This window comes from Lactuca sativa, chromosome 5 (genome assembly GCF_002870075.4).
Source record: "Lactuca sativa cultivar Salinas chromosome 5, Lsat_Salinas_v11, whole genome shotgun sequence".
NCBI classification, from domain to species: domain Eukaryota; kingdom Viridiplantae; phylum Streptophyta; class Magnoliopsida; order Asterales; family Asteraceae; genus Lactuca; species Lactuca sativa.
The window spans coordinates 133,018,391-133,037,768 of NC_056627.2; the positions used below are offsets into that span (position 1 = coordinate 133,018,391).

Genomic DNA, 19,378 nt, shown 5'->3' on the forward strand with positions numbered 1-19,378 from the left:
CATTATGAGTACTTTTTAGTTCTAAAATAGAATAAATAAGGCCAAAATATTAAGATAAAGTGCATAAAAATATATATAAAAATACACATCAAAATACCCCACACTTAGCCTTTGCTTGCCCCCAAGCAAATTTACTTTTATTTTACCAATATTGCACTAAACAATCCATTTAAAACTCAGCCATTATGCCAAGACCTCAACGCATACATTTGTGTCTAAAATTTTTCCTAAAGTACCCCCCCCCATATTTTAAATACTCACAATCTTCATAAACACTCGCCCACTTTTTCCGAACAATGCTCATTGTATGCAACCCTCCGAATCCATCCGCAGAAAACCTCCTAACCTCAAGGTATTTTTATTTGAGCAACCCAAACATACATAATCTAAATAACTTCTAATTCATGATACCATACTAAAGTTTTTGGAATTCTTCATTTCTTATCATTTGATTTTTTTCTCGATCTCTTTGAATTCACTTTTTTTTTCTTTTGATTTCTTTGGTATCTTTCCTTTTTTTTTTAAATCATATTACATGTACCTCACTTTTTTTTCACTCAAATCCCTACATGCTTAAGCAGAGGCGCTCAACCTCAACCTTTATTGGTTAATGATAATAATTTTCCTGGATACATTTCAGGTTTAGGCTGCTAAACATATTGCATCCCTCAAACCAAGCGGGGTTATGTTTTTGTTCCATGATTTCACTAAAATAAGGGAGGCCATAAATGCACTATAACGTATATTGGCTCAACTAAACATTTGAGTTCTCATCGGATCATTTCATACAATATTAGCAAAAATTTAAATTATCACTAGATTTTTTTTTAAATTAAACTATTATTTCAAGTTTTTTTTTTAAAATTTAAAATTATTAAATTTTCCAAATCTAGCAATTTCATTTATTCTTTTAATTTTAATTTACTTTTACCGACCTCCTACCCCACACTTATTTCATACAATGCCCTCATTGTATGCTAAAACAAATTAAGAACATAAAAAGGAGAAAAAGGAACAGACTCCCCTGGGTAGTTGTGGCGAGATCGAATGGGGCTGCTACAAGTTGCTTCAAATATCACTGAAAGACTGAAAACTGGAACTGCTGCTTCTGAATTTGTCGAAAAATAAAATCAAGACTGCTATCTTCGAAAATGTGGTGCAAAATATTGCAATTAAATGCAATGTATAGTAACCATGACGTGGGAAAGTGTCGACCACGTCGTCTCGTCAAGAATGACATCCTCTTCTCGCGATGAAAATCCCCCATAACATAGGAAAGTGTCAATCATGTCGTGGCAGCCGGGACGATACTTCCTTCTCGCGTCGAAATAAAACTCTATGGTGTGGGAACTACTCATCCATATCATAAGAGTCAAAACATTGTGAAAATGCCAATCTGCAAAACGATCGCTCACGAAATAAATATGCACCCCACACTTATGACAAATTGTGGGTCTTGACTATAATCTTCAACTCACACACGGCTCTCTCTAGCAACAATCGGACCTAGCTGCTGAACTTACTGCCAGCTTCCTAAGGGCGAAAATTCTGCAGAAATCTAAACAACCAAAGAGCATCATCATGGAAAACAAAAGTAAAACAAACTAAATTAAAGTTTAATTACATACCAAATACTAAAAAAAACTAAACTAAACTAAAAATAAAACAAAAAAATAAAAAGGATCACTCATCATCTCCATCATCATATGGCTATGTCCCAGAAGTACCGGCCCCATCAAATCGTGACTGGAATGGTGGTGGAAAGGGAACCGAATACTGAAACCCCTGGTGGGCAAAGAATGCGTTCAACGCATCCCCATACCACCGTTGTTGCCTGTCCACATGTGCAACATAATCGCTAAGGCGGTCACTGCCCTGAGCCAGGTAGCGCATATCAATCTCTCGCTCAGGTCCCTGCTGCGCTCCCCGAGGAGCAGGTCGACGCCGCTGGACCCGTCTCGGTTGTGGCTCGGCGGAACCCTCCTCATCTGCCACATCATCTGGTCGAACCCTCAAAACACCATCTCCACCCCGCTCTAATACACGCATCGACTCCAATAGCTGAAGACTCATCGGCCTCATGTCGTGAAACACCATCGATCTCGTGATCTCACGTGTCAGCATCTGATATGATCGAGCTAACCGCGTGATAAAATGCCCTCCGCATATCGGGCTATCTCCCCGAAGTCCCCTGGCCCTCCGTCCCAAATATGCAGCTAACGCAACTGGAAGGTTCAGGTGCCTCCCTAGAGTAACTAGTGCCCATAGGAAATACAGGTCCGTCGAAGGCACTCTCTCACTATTCTTGTGATGCGTGAGAGACATAGAAATCAACCGGTGCAACATTCGATATGTAGTAGACCGAATCATCCCCCCTCGAGCGGTAGATGGTGTATAAACTCCTCCCGTAATCTCGGCCCAAAAAGTGTTCTCGTTATAGTCTTCTGGCCGGTCCGTGAGACAGTCAGCAAGGAACGTCGGGAAGTGGACACTCCTCGTCTCATCGGTTGTGTAAATACCAACCCGAGTAGCTAGCTCTATCACGCTGCATTCCCGGCTCACTCCCCCTAGTCTGAAAGCAAAGGTTGTCCTGTCATCGAGTGCCTTCCTAGGATCATAGGAAACTGTAGCGTAGAACTCCAGCAAAAACTCCCAATATACAGGCTCCTGGATCCTAAACAACCGCGCCCATCCCTGACACACAAACAAATCCACGCCACTCGCGTCCGAGTGTGTTTATTGCAAAAATTCCTGGATCAATGCAGCAAGTCCAGTCCTGGTAGCCAATTCCCAATCGAATGAGGGTGCAATATCAATCTCCTTTGTGAGAAGCAAGCTTAAATTGGTAACATAACGCGCCCGGGTAGCATCGTTCAACGTTTGCGGAAATTGTAAAAAGCGATGATCGGTCACATCCTCGGGTGGGTTGGTTCTTTGTGTCCTTTGGGCCATAATCTGCACATATTAAACAAAAACACAAAACCAAACAAAATATGGTAGCATTAATAAATTTTAAACCAACAAAATTGAAGCTGGATAGGGACATTACGCTAGGCGTACATCCAGCGTACGCTGGGCGTACGTCCAGGTTCCACAGATCTACGTCCCGGTTACTTTACTTGTGCTAAAATCATAACCCAACTTAAAATAAACACAGCAGGGCAGCAGACTGTTAATATTTTCGTGGTCCAAATGCAGTAAGAACAAAAAACGTGACCATCTTTAGAAATCCATTCCCATAATCTCGTAACTATTTAAAATTAACAACCACTTAATCAGGGAAACTGCATAAGTAGTCAAAGAACTCGAAATCAGTCAAGAACTCGAAGTCAACAGGGGTACGCTTGGCGTACGTCCCCGAGGTCAAATCGATGGTGTGGGACGGGATTAAGACGAAATTAGGTTCGAGGGTTCAGTGTATTAACCGAAATCGGTCCATTCAAGCCCTAATCAACTCATACATTTGCGAAATCGGCCCTAATTCAAGAACCTCATAAACCCTAGATTTCGAACAAAGGCTAAATGCAGCTTATTCCACCGATTGAAACACAAATACATGATATTGAGTAACCGAAAAGCTTACTTGTGTGTTGGATTTAACAAGAAACACAAAAAAAATCGAGAATCTTTGGAGGCTTCTTCCGTCCACAGCGTATGCGAGAAAGAGGTTTTGAAAAGAATAACAAAACAGTCAAAGGGTCAAAAGATATACCTGGTCGTTGCCTTACGCGGGGCGTAACACAATGTTACGCGGGGCGTAACCCCATCCCCCTGAAATGTTCATTCGCGATCCGGGCACATTACGCAAGGTGTAATCCTACTTACGCAAGGCGTAAGTTTAAATGAAAATTTCCCTTTTTCTTTTAATTGAATTTCCTTTTCTTTTTAATCATTTAATCTAGGGACTTAAAATCTATATATTTTTTTCTTTTTTAATTTCTTTAGCTAATGATGACTTCACGATGAGTGATAAAAAATAAAAAAAATATGAGACGTCATAACCACTTATCTTTGTCGAGATCAAACGACAACGGTTGATCAAAAACCTTTGCATGCAAGAATTGGTTTGCGAAAACACCCACTTTCGGGACCCGTTAGAATATTTCCTTTGTTTTCCTTGCACATTTAACTAAAAGCGGAACAAGAAGTGACCTAACTAGTCAAGAACAGCAAGAGCTCGGTCTTCCACTTAACCACCACAATACGCCTTGCTATACTACGCCTCATGGATTGAGTTGGACAGATCAACAAAGTAGTAGGCTAAGCAGGTCAAGAATTCCCTAATCGCTTTCATTCCCGAAACCCATGCAAAAAGTAACATCAAGCAATGTGTACAATCCCAAATTCCTGCAAAAAAAAAAAACAAGAACCTTCCCGACAAGTGAAATGATATCATCGAAAATCAAACTAAAAATAAAAACTAACTAAAAACAAATCACGAATAATCAAATAAACTAAATTAATGACAAACCGTTCCCCGGCAACGGCGCCAAAAACTTGATGTGCACAAAAGTACCCACTAATTTTAATATTTATAACCTAACAAACTTAGACTATCTATGCACTTATAGGCAGTGTACCTAGTCAGATTACAGTATAGTTTAGGTAAGTCGGGTGTCGATCACAGGGAACGGTTGATTAATTTAAAATATTTGATTATAGGTTACAGGTCACATGAAAATAATAAAGAAAATAATCTCAAACTAACAATTAATTAACTACTCTCGATAAACTAACAGGAAAACAAATCTCTTCAGGTACTTTGGTTTAGACAAATTATACCTTTAAAACATAGACAATTTGCATACAAATTCATTTATTCATGTTCACCGATTCCTAAAATGATTAGATTCGCATTCACTATAACTAATCCTTTAGCAAACAAGTCAATTCAAACACTGATCAGTTGATTAAACTAACATGCTTCCTAGTGTTCAGTTCGTATCAAGCAAGACTTGTAAATATAGTTAATCAATTTCGACATTTAATTAACCTCTTGTTAATGGTCATAAAACAAGGCTCACACATTAACTTACTTATTCTCAAATTAATTCTAGTTTCACATTCGTTATTTCTAGTCTTATAATCTCAATGGTCATCAAAAATCATAAGAGGCAAGCAAATCAAGCAGATGTTCATACAACTTAATTCACTTAACAATTAACAGAAAATAATCATCATTAACACATGAGGATCTTTTAACAAGCTTGGCAAGATAAATTAAACACAAATAAACTATTTAATATAGCAATTAGTCTAATAATCAAAGCTTCATTCAATCATAAACACAAAGTAAAAGGTTTTTACACCCAAATCAGAAACTAAATACAGAAAAGTACCACAATGGAATGCTAAACATGGTCACGTTAACAAACCATATGATTACCGACATGTATCCGCTCTCCAATCCTTTCGATCTCCGCTCCCGTTAGCTTAACGGCCTTCCGGCCGCCTTCTAGACCCTCAAAAAGGCTTAACAGAAGTTAATTGTCGACTAAATTAGGTTAGAAGTCGAATCCCCCCTCCTAGTTAGCTGAAAATCGACTTTTATAATCTTTGTGGCCGACCTAAGTACGCTGGGCGTACTTAGGATTACGCGGTGCGTACTCAAGATAATTACGCGATCAAGTCTATCCGGTGCAAGCGTGTACGCGGCGCGTACCATTAATTTACGTGGGGCGTAACCCACTTCTTCAGCATATTTAATTTCTTTTAGCTCCTAAGTCCGGTTTCCGCTTCGGTCTTTTCTTTTGTGCTTTATTGACAACGAATAGCTGCAAAACATAATTCAAAGCATTATGAGTACTTTTTAGTTCTAAAATAGAATAAATAAGGCCAAAATATTAAGATAAAGTGCATAAAAATATATATAAAAATACACATATCAGTCGGCTAAAAATCACTCGATCTAAAATTCGAGTTTTTAGCTGTTTACTGCTAAGCTGAAACTTAGAAAAATCATAACTTCCTCATATGAAGTCAGATTTGGGCGTTCTTTTTACACACGCTCTCGGTTTAACGAGCACTACAACTTTCGTTTAGATTGCTAAGGCTAAAAAGCACTTTATCGTAAATTCACTTTTTACGCTTCCCGGTGTCGTGCCGGTTCCGTCGCGAAACTTCGACAGGTCATAACTTCTTCGTTATAACTCGGATTTCGGCGTTCTTTATATCTCCGGAATCCTTGTTTCGGCTACTACAAATTTCTTAAAAGATATCGGCTTTATCTAATATTTATTTTCAACACTTATTTTTATTATTAATTAATTAAATCACAATAATTAAGCAAATAAGCACATAATTCACATAATATTCACATAATTCCTTTTTATTACTTCAAAATGAGTTACAAAGGTTGACCTAGAGTATTAAACTATCATTAATGCTTTAGCCCAGAAACACGGGCGTTACAATTCTCTCCCCCTTAGGATGATTCCATCCCCGGAATCACACATCAACAAACAGATGCGGATAGTGACTCATCATGTCACTCTTCGTTTCCCATGTGAGATTTGGCCCATTCGTATGTTTCCAACGCACAAGCACTAAATCGACCATCTTGCGTCACAACTTTTTAGTCTTACGGTCAACGATTGCCTCTGGTTCTTCGATTAACCTCTTGCTTTCATCCAGTCTTAACTCAAAAATTGGAATTATGTCGGGAACATCTCCCGTGAACTTCCTCAAATAACACACATGGAAAGTGTTATGAATACCATCTAGTTCTTCTGGTAGTTATAGCTTGTAAGCTTGGTTCCTAATCCTCTGAAGAACTTTAAACGGTCCAATAAACCTTGGACTCAACTTTCTCCTTTTACCAAATCTTATAACTCCCTTCCACGGTGAGACTTTAAGCAAAACCGAATCACTAACTTCGAATGTTATTGGTTTTCTTTTCTTGTCAGCGTAGCTCTTTTGATGATCCTGAGCTGTTAACATCCTTTCCCTAATCACTTTCAACTTTTCAGCAGTCTGATGGACTATCTCCGGTCCCATAAACTTCTTTTCTCTAGCTTCAAGCCAACATGACTGCGTTCGACACTTCTGTCCATACAAAGCGTGATAAGGTGTCATCTTGATGCTCGAGTGGAAACTTTTATTGTAGGAAAATTCTACCAAAGGTAAATGTTCATCCCAGTTACCTTGGAATTCCAGGGTACATGCTCTCAGCATATCCTCCAGTTTTTGAATCGTTTGTTCGCTCTGACCATCGGTTTGCGGATGGTGAGCTGTACTCAAACACAATTTCGTACCCAATTCATCTTGTAGACTTTTCAAAAAAACCTCGACGTGAAACGACTATCACGATCTAATACAATAGTTAAAGGCACACCGTGAAGTCTTACTATCCCCTTCATGTAAGCATTAGCAAGTTTATCCATATACTATTTCTCATTGGCTGCTATGAAGTGTACACTTTTCGTAAACCGATCAACGACCACCAAAATCATGTCGTGACTGTTCTTTGTCCAGGCAGTTTAGTCATAAAATCCATGGTGATGTCTTCCCATTTACACATGGGTATAGGTAAAGGTTCTAAACTCCCATATGCTTTCTGATGTTGTGCCTTAACTCTCACATATGTCACACACTCAGCCACATACTTTGCAACATCGAGCTTCATCGTCGGCCACCAATAGTAGGGTTTCGGATCCCTATACATTTTCGTGCTACCTGGATGAATCGAGTACATGGTTTTGTGATCTTCTTCCATAAGAAGATCTCTTATTCCTCCTGTCTTATGTACCCAAATTCGATCTTGGAATACCTTTAGTCCTTGATTGTTTATACTGAACACTAACGTTTTGCCCAAACCTTCTTCTTTTCGGTCATTTTTCTCTGAAGCTTCTTCCCGAGCTTTCTTTATACTCTCCACAATTGTTGATACAACTTCAATTCTCAAAAATCTTGGCCTTTTCTTTTCAAGGTTTACCTTCCGACTGAGAGCATCAACGACAACATTGGCTTTACTGGGGTGGTAAAGTATCTCACAGTCGTAGTCCTTGAGTAATTCCAGCCAGCATCGTTGCCCAGTATTCAATTCTTTCTGATTAAAGAGACATTAAAGACTCTTATGATCAGTAAAAATTTTGCACTTTGTGCCATAAAGATAATGCCTCCATATCTTTAGGGAGAATACTACCGCTGCCAACTCCAAATCATGAGTGGGGTAGTTCTTTTCGTGCTCTTTCAGTTGTCTCGATGCATGTGCTATCACCTTATCCCGTTGGGTCAGAACACAACCTAAACCAAATCCAGATGCATCACTATAAACTGCGAAGTCTTCAACTCCTTTTGGCAAAGAAAGAATTGGTGCTTCACATAATTTCTTCTTTAGCAACTCGAATGCTTCTTTATGCTTATCACTCCAAGTATAAGTAGCTCGTTTGTGGGTCAAAGTTGTCAATGGAGTAGCGATCAAAGAAAAGCCTTGGATAAACCTTCAGTAATATCCAGCTAATCCCAAAAAGCTTCAGATCTCCGTGGGACTTTTCGGTTGTTCCCACTTCATTACAGCTTCAATCTTTGCTAGATCAACCATTATTCCATCTTGGTTGACCACATGACCCAAGAATTGGATTTCTTGAATCCAAAAATCACATTTGGAGAACTTAGCATACAACTTCTCTTTTTTTCAATACTTCTAACACTTCTCGCAAGTGTTTTCCATGCTCCTCCAGGCTTTTTGAGTAAATCAGAATGTCATCTATGAACACTATCACGAATTTATTAAGGAATGGTTTATAAACCCTATTCATCAAATCCATGAATGTTGCTGGAGCATTGGTTAGTCCAAATGACATAACCAAAAACTCGTAGCGTCCATATCTTGTTCTAAATGCAGTCTTCTCAATATCCTGCTCTCTCACCTTTAGCTGATGATAGCCTGACCTAAGATCGATCTTTGAGAAATAACTCAAACCTTGTTACTGATCAAACATGTCATCTATCCTTGGCAACGGGTACTTGTTCTTTATTGTTGCCTTGTTCAGCTTTATGTAATCTATACACATTCTCATGCTCCCATCCTTCTTCTTTACGAATAACATCGGAGCTCCCCAGGGCGATGAACTAGGTCTAATGAAACCTTTGTCCAATAACTCTTAAAGTTGTGTCATCAGCTCCTTCATCTCCGTCGGTGCTAATCGATATGGTGCTTTTGCTATTAGAGTGGTTCCTGAAAACAAGTCTATTCGGAACTCTACTTGTCTATCAGGGGGTAATCCAGGAAGGTCTTTGGGAAAGACTTCCGAAAAGTCACACACCACTGGTATCTTCTACACCTCCTTCTTTTCCTTTTTAGCATCGATCACAAATGCTAGATATGATGTACATCCCTTGGCCAAACACTTTCTTGCTTTCATTGTGGAGATGATTCCAGAACTCACTCTGCATTTGTCCCCATACACCATAAATGACTCTTTCCCTGGCGGGTTTACTTTTACTATCTTCTTCCTGCACAATATTTCGGCATCATTGGCGCTAAGCCAATCCATCCCCAGCACGATGTCGAAGCCATTCAACTCAATAGGCAATAATTCCTCGTGGAACTTATTCCCATTCAAGTCTATGAAGATGTTTTTCATGCGATGGCTAACAGGTATAAACTTGCCACTAGCAACCTCGACTATTAAAGCATTATCTAGTCTATCCACAGGCAAAGCTAGTTTTCTACCAAATTCATGCGAAATAAAGGAGTAGTTGGCTCCAAAATCAAACAAAATTTGGGCAGACAATTTGTTTACGAGAAAGGTACCTGAAGCGACATCGACTGCCTCCTTTGCAGCTTCAAGTGTCATTTGGAAGGCTCTGGCTTTTGGCTTTGGTGGGAGATTGGGCCTTGCTTCCCCTTTCTTCTTTAGGCAGTCCTTCGAAATGTGCCCCTCCTCACCACACCCATAACATACATTCTTATTGAGGGTGCATTCATTGGCATAGTGCCCAGTCTTTCTACATTTAAAACATGTGACCTCTTCACCACATTTCCCATGGTGCTTCTTCTTACATTTGTCACATTTGTCGCACCATTTGGCTTCTCCTCCTCCTCCTCTCGAACCAGACTTTGAGAATTTACTTTTCTTGTTGGACCTCGAAGGTCCTTTGAACTTCCTTTTCTCACCAACATTTGTCCTCTCCAGACCCTTCTCCCTGATCTGGGTCTTAGCATTCTTAGCAGCTCAGATGGTGGCTTTCAATGTGGTTTCTTGCTTAACCATTGGACCAAAATCTGCTGGTAAACCATGTGCAAACTTATTGACCTTAGACAGCTCAGTTGGAACTAAGTATGGAATAAGCTTCATCTTTTCTGTGAAACTAGCAGCGTATTCAGTAACGCTCATTTTTCCTTTCTTCAAATTCTGAAACTCATTATTGATTTCCAGAAGATCCTGCTCAGAGCAGTATTGTAATTTCAGTTCTACCACAAAGTCTTCCCAATACATCTTGATGGCTTCTCCCTTGGGCATCGAATCAGCTAGTAAGTTCCACCAGATCAATACACCAGATTTTAACAGAGGAATTGCAAGTACGGTCTTCTGTTTGTTGCTACACTCATAACTTTCAAACATTGTCTCCATTTCGGGGATCCAATTTATAACTTCCATCGAGGTTTCAGACTTTTGGATAGACACGGTGGTTTAGATGCCATGAAATCTTTGTATTTACATCCACTTCTATCATCTCCTCCATCCTGGTTGTTTCGTCTAACTATCGGTGGGTTGGCTTGACCAACAGTCCCAGTGTAGTTCCCTCCTTCTAATTTCCCTTCATTCAAATCAGGTTGTTCAACAGGGACCGTAGTTTCTTCCCTTTTCTGTTGCAGTAATCGCCTTGTCTCCTCCATTTGGCGATCCAACATCATCTGCATCATCGCTTGTACCCCATCCATTGTCATTGTCTCAGGTGCAGCTCCTGCAATAGGTACTTGCTCAAGTAGTGGGGGTTGCGGCTGTTGATTCTTGTTTCCGTTTGCATTTCCAACTCCACTTCTAGTTCTTGCCATTCTTGATCTATACACCGAATAAGGTGAATTTAGATCTTTATGCACTATAGACTCCGAAACGTTTATATGCTAGTTCTAATATCGTAGTCATATGCTTAGAATCCTACACACATAAGGTTTCCAGATCCGGTTGGCAACAAACCATAGATCCGAACAAAAAATATCATATATGGCAAACATATAGCATTTAGCACATAAAAGCATTTTAGGTATTTTCCTAAAATATTCTAGTGCTCGTGTCTAAACTATGATAGACACTCATCTTACAATCATCACTTAGCATTCTAAGTTTAAGTCTAGAAATCCTATAAATTTCTAGTTCGCTTAAACTAATGCTCTGATACCAACTGTGACATCCCTAATTTCACGGCCAGAAAAGACCGATTTAGTTTATGCTTTTTATAATAAAATCAGAGTAATCCTTTGATTAAAAGTGTTGCGGAATTTGTTCCCAAAACAAAATATGATAAAAAGTTTATCAAAGCATTTCTTAAAGAAATGTATTTTTTGTTATATATCAAAAACTCAGGATGTCGTGTTCGGGTACAGACCAAAAACAAAAACAGTACAATAGAAGCCTTACAACAGTTATTTACAACTACTGACCTATAATCTAAAAATCCCTCATCATCATCTAAATTATTCTTTGGGTCCACTACCTGTAAACAGAAAGCTGAGTGGGTCAGGCTTGGGAGCCTGGTGAGCATATAGGGTTTTCAACCCACAAATAATAATAAATTTATTAATTTCATCGACCAACAATGAATTTATTAATTTCATCAACCAACAATAACACTGATTACCCATTCTCGTTATCCTCACTTTACGTCCCTAAATACATATACAAAGGACCTAGTCTAAGGATTTTATCATCGGGATGGACTTTACTGCTAAGGGGATTCCTCAGCCATATATGTCCGTAAGGCAACCATGAGGGGGATGGAGTACACCGGTGAACATCAAGCCTACAAACACATACAGGTTATGAGCCTGCCAGCGTTCCACTGGACTGTCTAGAAGAGTCCGTGGTTGTCATCCATACTCCGTTAGATGACTGGAACACCAACAACATCGAGGCCTCTCATCATTTTAGCACACATCAACTATTTCATCTACCCATGTTTTACCCAACATATTTGTAGATAAAAATATATATACAGTTTAAAACTTGTATAAACATCCATTCAACATCCATCTCAAATAAAGAAACAATATATATACACATAGCATGTATTTTATAGAAAATACTTCATATTTATGTGTAAGATGAAAGTGACTATACACTCACTTGATAAGACGATAATCGGGCAACACTTCGTTTCTTAAAATGATCGTTTTTGATAAAATCGGGGGTTTTAATGAAAAACCGGGCTCTGCGAGGTTGGAGCTTCAAAACCGAAAAGATAAAATTTTCCGGGTTTTTAGGCACTTCGAGGCGTGTTTCGGGTGTTGGAAATGATATCGGGGCTTCGGGGGAGGTCAAAATGATAAAAATATTGATAAAGGGGTGAAAAATGGCAATTTTCCAAAGTTACTCGGGAAGGCTCGCAGCCTTCTATTTATAGGGGGAGGCTTCGGATCCGAGGGCTGAGAAGCGAACACGCGGCAGCAGATGCGAAGGCCGTGCTGCGAGGCTCGGAGGTGGCTCGTGCGAGACCCGGACACAGAGGGGCACGCGTCGGACAACTATTGGACCGAAGCTCGGACTCAGAAGAATGCGACACGTGTCACTCCTCGGACGCGCCACGACTCGGATGACAGAGCTGCTTTGGACACACAGCCAGTAGCTAGGCGAGGGTGATGTGGCCTATTTCGGACCATGCGAAATTTCTTGGATTTTGTGTTTTTCTCGATTTTTGAGCCAAAACTTCTAAAATCCATAACTTTCGCATACATGCTCCGTTTTTGACGTTCTTTATATGCACGCGTAGGTGAAGTTATACTCTACAACTTTCGTTTAGACTCCGTCGGCTAATTATGAATTTATTTTTAATATTATTATTTTTAACAGACCGGGACAGGAAAATCCGTTAAAAATTCAAAACTTTTTCATCCGACGTCTGTTTTCGTCTGTCTTTTTACCGTTGTACTACTATTGACGAGACCTTCGATTCTCGTTTAGGTTGTGTCGGCTAAAAATCACTCGATCTAAAATTCGAGTTTTTAGCTGTTTACTGCTAAGCTGAAACTTAGAAAAATCATAACTTCCTCATATGAAGTCAGATTTGGGCGTTCTTTTTACACACGCTCTCGGTTTAACGAGCACTACGACTTCCGTTTAGATTGCTAAGGCTAAAAAGCACTTTATCGTAAATTCACTTTTTACGCTTCCCAGTGCCGTGTCCGTTCCGTCGCAAAACTTCGACAGGTCATAACTTCTTCGTTATAACTCGGATTTCGGCGTTCTTTATATCTCCGGAATCCTTGTTTCGGCCACTACAACTTTCTTAAAAGATATCGGCTTTATCTAATATTTATTTGCAACGCTTATTTTTATTAGTAATTAATTAAATCATAATAATTAAGCAAATAAGCACACAATTCACATAATATTCACATAATTCCTCTTTATTACTTCAAAATGAGTTACAAAGGTTAACCTAGACTATTACACCATCATTAATGCATTAGCCCGTATCGACTGGACATTTCTTCGTCTCCATTTTCTCCCAAACAAAATCGGTAATCTCCTTCCTTCTTCCTAGAGATCTACCCCCTATCGGATCCGAATCCACAGAGATTTACATCATCTTCCTCTAACCACACAACCTCCGCTACACTTCTTCCGACTTAGGTGTGTTTGTCCGTGTTTTCCAATTTTGTTGTTCCTGTTTGTATTTTGATTTTCAATTGTTTGCAAGACGTATATTCTACCATCATCATCTACATGTTATCTGTCAAATTCTAGCATATTGAAATTGGAAACTGAAAGTAACCTCAATCAATCGAATGATGGTAATTGAATTTCGAAATTCTAGATTTTGTTCATGTTTGTGTTTTGAAATTGAAAACGAAATCAACCTCAACTGATGGACTTTAGGATGTGTTTGATAGACTTTAGGATGTGTTTGAGGCCTTATGTGCTCTGCATCAAGTACAATACCTGAAGCATTCGATTAGTTGAGCAAACCAATCAAACGTAAAAGAAAAATAAAATGAGCGGGGATAATTTTGTTAACATAAATGCTCTTGATATTAAATTTGCAATATAAGATCAAAAGCCGATTAAACTGTGATTTTATGAATGCTTTAGAATTGATTTTATGTGGCTAGCTACTCCTATTAGAATGTATTTTGTAATGTTTAATGTTATTATGTACCAATTTTCAATGTTATTATGTACCAATTTTCAGGACTTGAGTTTTCTTGAAGAGGATTTGTAGCTACCTGAAGGTGAAGGTGCTTGCATTTGATCTTGGCTCAACATATTAGTTGCTGATAAGATGATTATATATACTTTATATATCAACTTAAAAGTGTAGCTAAACATGGATATATTTTGACGGGACTAGTATAAAAAGATTGTATTTTTTACAAGTTTCTTGATGTGGCCAGAAATTATTATAAAAAAAATATAATGTAAGGGGAATATAGTCATTTTGTATAGTCAATCAAATGCAAAATCAAACAGCAAATTTCAGTCAGAAGTTAACCAGAACTTCTAACCGAGTCAACTTCTAATTCAGTCCGCTCTAATTCGGTTAGTAACTATCAAACGACCCCTAAGTTCTATTCGATACATAACAGCTTACTTTTCTATAACTCCCTCCATTCATCGTTAAAAATAAAAATGTCACAATTATTGGACTGGACACGTCACCCACTTTTCTCTTTTTCTTGTTCCGTGACTATCCCACAAAACCCAACATCTTATGTGGTTTGGTGTAGTTTTTGTCTTTTTGACAATAAATTAAATCAAAAACCGCATAATCACTTTTTAGCTTCACACAATTTAGTTCTTGAGTTCTCCTATATATTCTGAATCTCAACAATAAATCCTTATGGATCAAAACATATTGACAATTTAAACAACATATTACAATGCATACTACACACATGATATGTATATCGATTTGCATCATTGAACAAAATACAATGGTATTTCACAACAAATACTTGTATATACATCATAATACATCATGTGGTTTCCCACCATTGGTTTATTCATTATCCTGGTTTCCTGCCATTGGTACATGCATCCAAACAATATGATCCATAAGTATATAAAAACATCCAAAATACAATGTAAATATAATTCAAATATTTAATATACTTTTCTAGCTTCACAAAAGAATTGATATATGAAACTTGTGTGTGGTGACTTGGTTCATTTTATGTAATGATGTTTTGAGGCTATCATAAGTAGCAAGATATTTTCTTTTACTGATTACCAAATAAAGAAAGTCAAATTCCAAAGTCCAGACATTTATAAATTTGAACTCATTAAATCATTTCCTTAATTTTTTTTAAATATTTCTTAAACATCATTAAACAACCTCAAAACATCATTACATTAAAAAACAAGTCTGTATTTATCTGCTAGCTTTTCAACTAGTTTTTATCAGACGTTATTTTTTATCTGCTAGTTTTTCTGATAGTGTATTTGGAAATACCTGGATTTGAGGGGTTTCCATTAATGGCACCATAGTTTGAATGCATAGCATATGACAATGGCATGGGTCTTCGTGGCCTAGTGTCAATTGTCAGCATTTTCAAGGATATCCTCCGCATATAATCAAACTAAAAACCAAATTATAAAAAATATTTAATTTCCAAAGTACCTTATCACATGAAAAAATGATATTTTACTTAGGGGCTGCTTCTTTTTTCAAGCTTAACACATTAAGTCATTATCTCTAACATTATATTATTGAAGTGATAAGCAAACTAAAGAGGCCCTGAATAGAAAAAAAAAAAAAAAAACAATCAAACAAACCTGGTTTGTTGCAGCATTATAAATCTGCTCTTCAAACCTCGCAGATGTTTTTCTAAGTTTTTGTAGCTCCTCATGTCCAGAGTATGGATGATGCCTCTTCACTCTAACCATTCTATGTAATATCAACATGTGTTAGTTAAAAGATGTGGTATTTAGAAAATATTTCTTGTAGAAAGCTTAATTTTACAGATAAGTAAAAAACTGTAGTCAACCAACTACATTAAGAAGTTTTTAAGTGAAATTGCAATTATGATTTAAGAAACACAACAATTTTCTCCATGCATAACAATCTATGCTTTAAAATGTTGTATTCTACAACTCTATAAAACATAAATTGTTGTATATACAGAAAAATTGTTGTGTATTCCCTAAAAATAAGACCTCATTTCTTATGCAGTAATCCATCTTTTTTGAGCAATTAGCATTATCATCACTTCTAAGAGTAAATATTTCCACATAAGGGTACTCTATTATCAACAAAATCCCAAAAGCTAACATTTCTAAGAAATTTAAGAGAAGGATGAAAATAGTAAATACACACATCCTGTTCACCATCCTTTCCCTTGCAGCTGCTCGCAATTGAGTCCTCCAATCACCAGATTGCAGAGAGGAGTCATCAACATCGCCACTTCCACCATGAGAACGCCTCAAATTACTCATATCCATTTCTGGTTTGATGATTGATTTCACCCCTAAAATAGAATAATACGAAATGATTTGATAGTACAGAGAACTTTTATGTAGAAAAAGTGTTGCTTCTTATCTGGAACTACGATTTAGCTAGATATGATTTAACTACGATATACGTAACATGATACCAACGATTGTGAAATTGAAGAATCACAATTCATGACAAAATCATTTATATAAGTAGGGTTTATAACATACTAGACATTAAATTTGATTGGTGAAATAACTAACGAGAGATTGAATCAATATGCGTGTAATTGGGTGCTAGGAAGAGTGAAGTTGCATAAGGTTACCGTTAGATGGTCGCCGGTGACGGAGACGTGAAAGATGAGCCCTGTTTGAAGGTTTATGAGTGTGATTTATGATTTTTATTTGGACGGGGAAGTCGAAAAAGATGATGGTTAGGTAAAATGTTAATAAGCTGTGGGACGATGATTATTTCTACGAAAAATCAATTTGTTTTAATATTTAGAAATAAATTACTGAAATGGTCTTGTGGTATGTCAAAATGACGTGTTTAGTCAACATGACAAACGTGTCGTGTCGTGTCAAGACATTAAAAGGATTGAGAATGTTTGACCCTAACCCGACCCGTTTAATTATCATGTCGTATCGTGTCAACCCGTTTATTTTTGTGTCGGATTTTGGGTTAAAGTTTAAATCTTATAAATATATTGTATCATGTCGGGTTGAAACATTTTAAAAGTTGAAAAGTAAAAGTCATAGAGGAAAAAAATGAAAATATGAAATGTTGAAGTTAGGAGGTGGAACCGAAAAAAAAATTATACTCCCATCGTCTCATATTTATTGTCCATTTTTGGACTTTTGAAGTTTCTACTTTGACCTTAAAAAGTTTTATTTGTATGATAAATTACTTGATAAAATTTATAACAATGAAAAGACATTTAAAACACAATCCATTTATATACTTTGCATTAAATGTTATATATCAAAAATAAAAGTATTTAAGGTCAAATTTGAAGAATAAAGAGTTCAAACAGTCAAAATTGGACAATAAATATGGGATAGAGGTAGTAGTAAGTTTAGAAAGCAAAATGGAAAGAGTTAACAGTTAGGAAGCAAATGAGATAGGTAATGAGGAGGAGTAAAATTAAGTCATTTTGAAATTTTGAGTTTTACTTTTAATTCTTGAATTTAGGCCACTACAAATGTATAATATTAAAAATATTTATAAATATATATATATATATATATATATATATATATATATATATATATATATATATATATATATTAAACGAGTCATCTTCGAGTTGAAAGTTTTGATCCTAACTCATCCGTTTAATTATCGTGTCGTGTCGTGTCAACCTGTGTACATAAACGGGTCGAAATCTCTGACCCTAACCCGCTAACTTCGTATCAGATTGTCGTGTCGTGCCAGATTTTGTCAGGTCTAATATTGCCCTTTATATTCCCCTTTCAGTTTTTTGTTATGCGTTTTTGTTAAGGTCCTGTTATTCCCCCCCCCCCCCCCCCCCCCTACAAACCCTATATATTCACGTGCTTTTTGCATCTGTTTCTTTTTCCTTTTGCAAATAAACTTCTCTAATTTACATTAGTGACCCTTTACTTTTAAAATTTATCAAAATTAAAATTTTCCATTATTTTTTTTCCTTTTTATATTGCTTATTTGTATTTTATTTTCTCTTATATTATCATTTTTCACATGTAATATTTTATTTTTAAACCTTACATCTACATAAAAATTTTATATTATAGTTGAAATTTATTAATTTTTTCTTTAATATTTTTGTCATCGTGTTTTTGAAAATTTATATCATTTTGTTATAAATCAAGTTAAATTTTATTCATGCTTTGTAATGTTTATATCCTTTTACTATAAGTCAAGTTCATTTTTTCATAAGTGGCATAATCATTTTATTTACTAGTATTGTTTGTTAATAAAAAAAATAAGATTTAAGTTCATTAAAAATGAATACTATATATATTCTAATAAAATAAGTTAAAAAATAAAAAAACTTCAATATATATATATATATATATAGAGAGAGAGAGAGAGAGAGAGAGAGAGACTTAGGTTATTTTGTTTTTACTAACTATTGTGTGCCAAAATGCATAAATCTGGACCAACGGATGAAATTCATCAATGGACATGATTTGAGAGTGTATGATATTACAATGGGATAACATGTACCATATAATCATACAAATTTTAGCAAAATGGTATTTTGGACAATTAACTACAATTATAAAAGGAAATTTTCGGATATTTATGGATAATTAATTCTCCTAATTTTAAAAATATGATTTTTTTTTTAATTAATTCAATTTTAATTCTAACATAATTTGTAAAAATAACCGATTTATTCTGTCAGAATATTTTTTTTATTTAGAATTATGCTCTTTCAGAATTTTATTCTATTAGAATATTATTGAATAATAACAAAGTTTTGGAATCCGAGGTTGAAAAATAACTACATTCTAACATATTCTATCAGAATAACATAATGCCAATCATAAACTACTAAATACATTTCGAAAAGAATACACAAAATAGATTCTTGAACTAATAATATACCAAATAAATAATTGTGATTCTTTGAATAATACAACATTCTGAAAGAATAACAAGTGTGATTCTTAAAAAATAACAATATTCTTAAACACTGAGTGTGGTCATTCTTTAATTCATTCTTCAAACTTTTCCCATCAGTTCTTCAAGCCATTTTTCAAGCCATTTCTATCACAAATTCTGTTAGAATGCAACA

At 36.4% G+C, this 19,378-nt stretch overlaps 1 protein-coding gene across 1 annotated transcript; it reads right to left on the bottom strand.

The window, feature by feature from the left end:
• Positions 1-14,976: 14,976 nt before the first annotated feature.
• Positions 14,977-17,078, bottom strand: LOC111890002 (mediator of RNA polymerase II transcription subunit 15a). Its single transcript, XM_023886159.3, has 5 exons — positions 16,922-17,078; positions 16,480-16,630; positions 15,939-16,050; positions 15,616-15,742; positions 14,977-15,182 (listed from the first exon to the last, which is right to left on the bottom strand). Exons 2-5 carry the CDS (start codon positions 16,602-16,604, stop codon positions 15,163-15,165), a joined length of 384 nt encoding a protein of 127 aa, XP_023741927.1. The 5' UTR covers positions 16,605-16,630; positions 16,922-17,078; the 3' UTR covers positions 14,977-15,162.
• Positions 17,079-19,378: the final 2,300 nt, after the last annotated feature.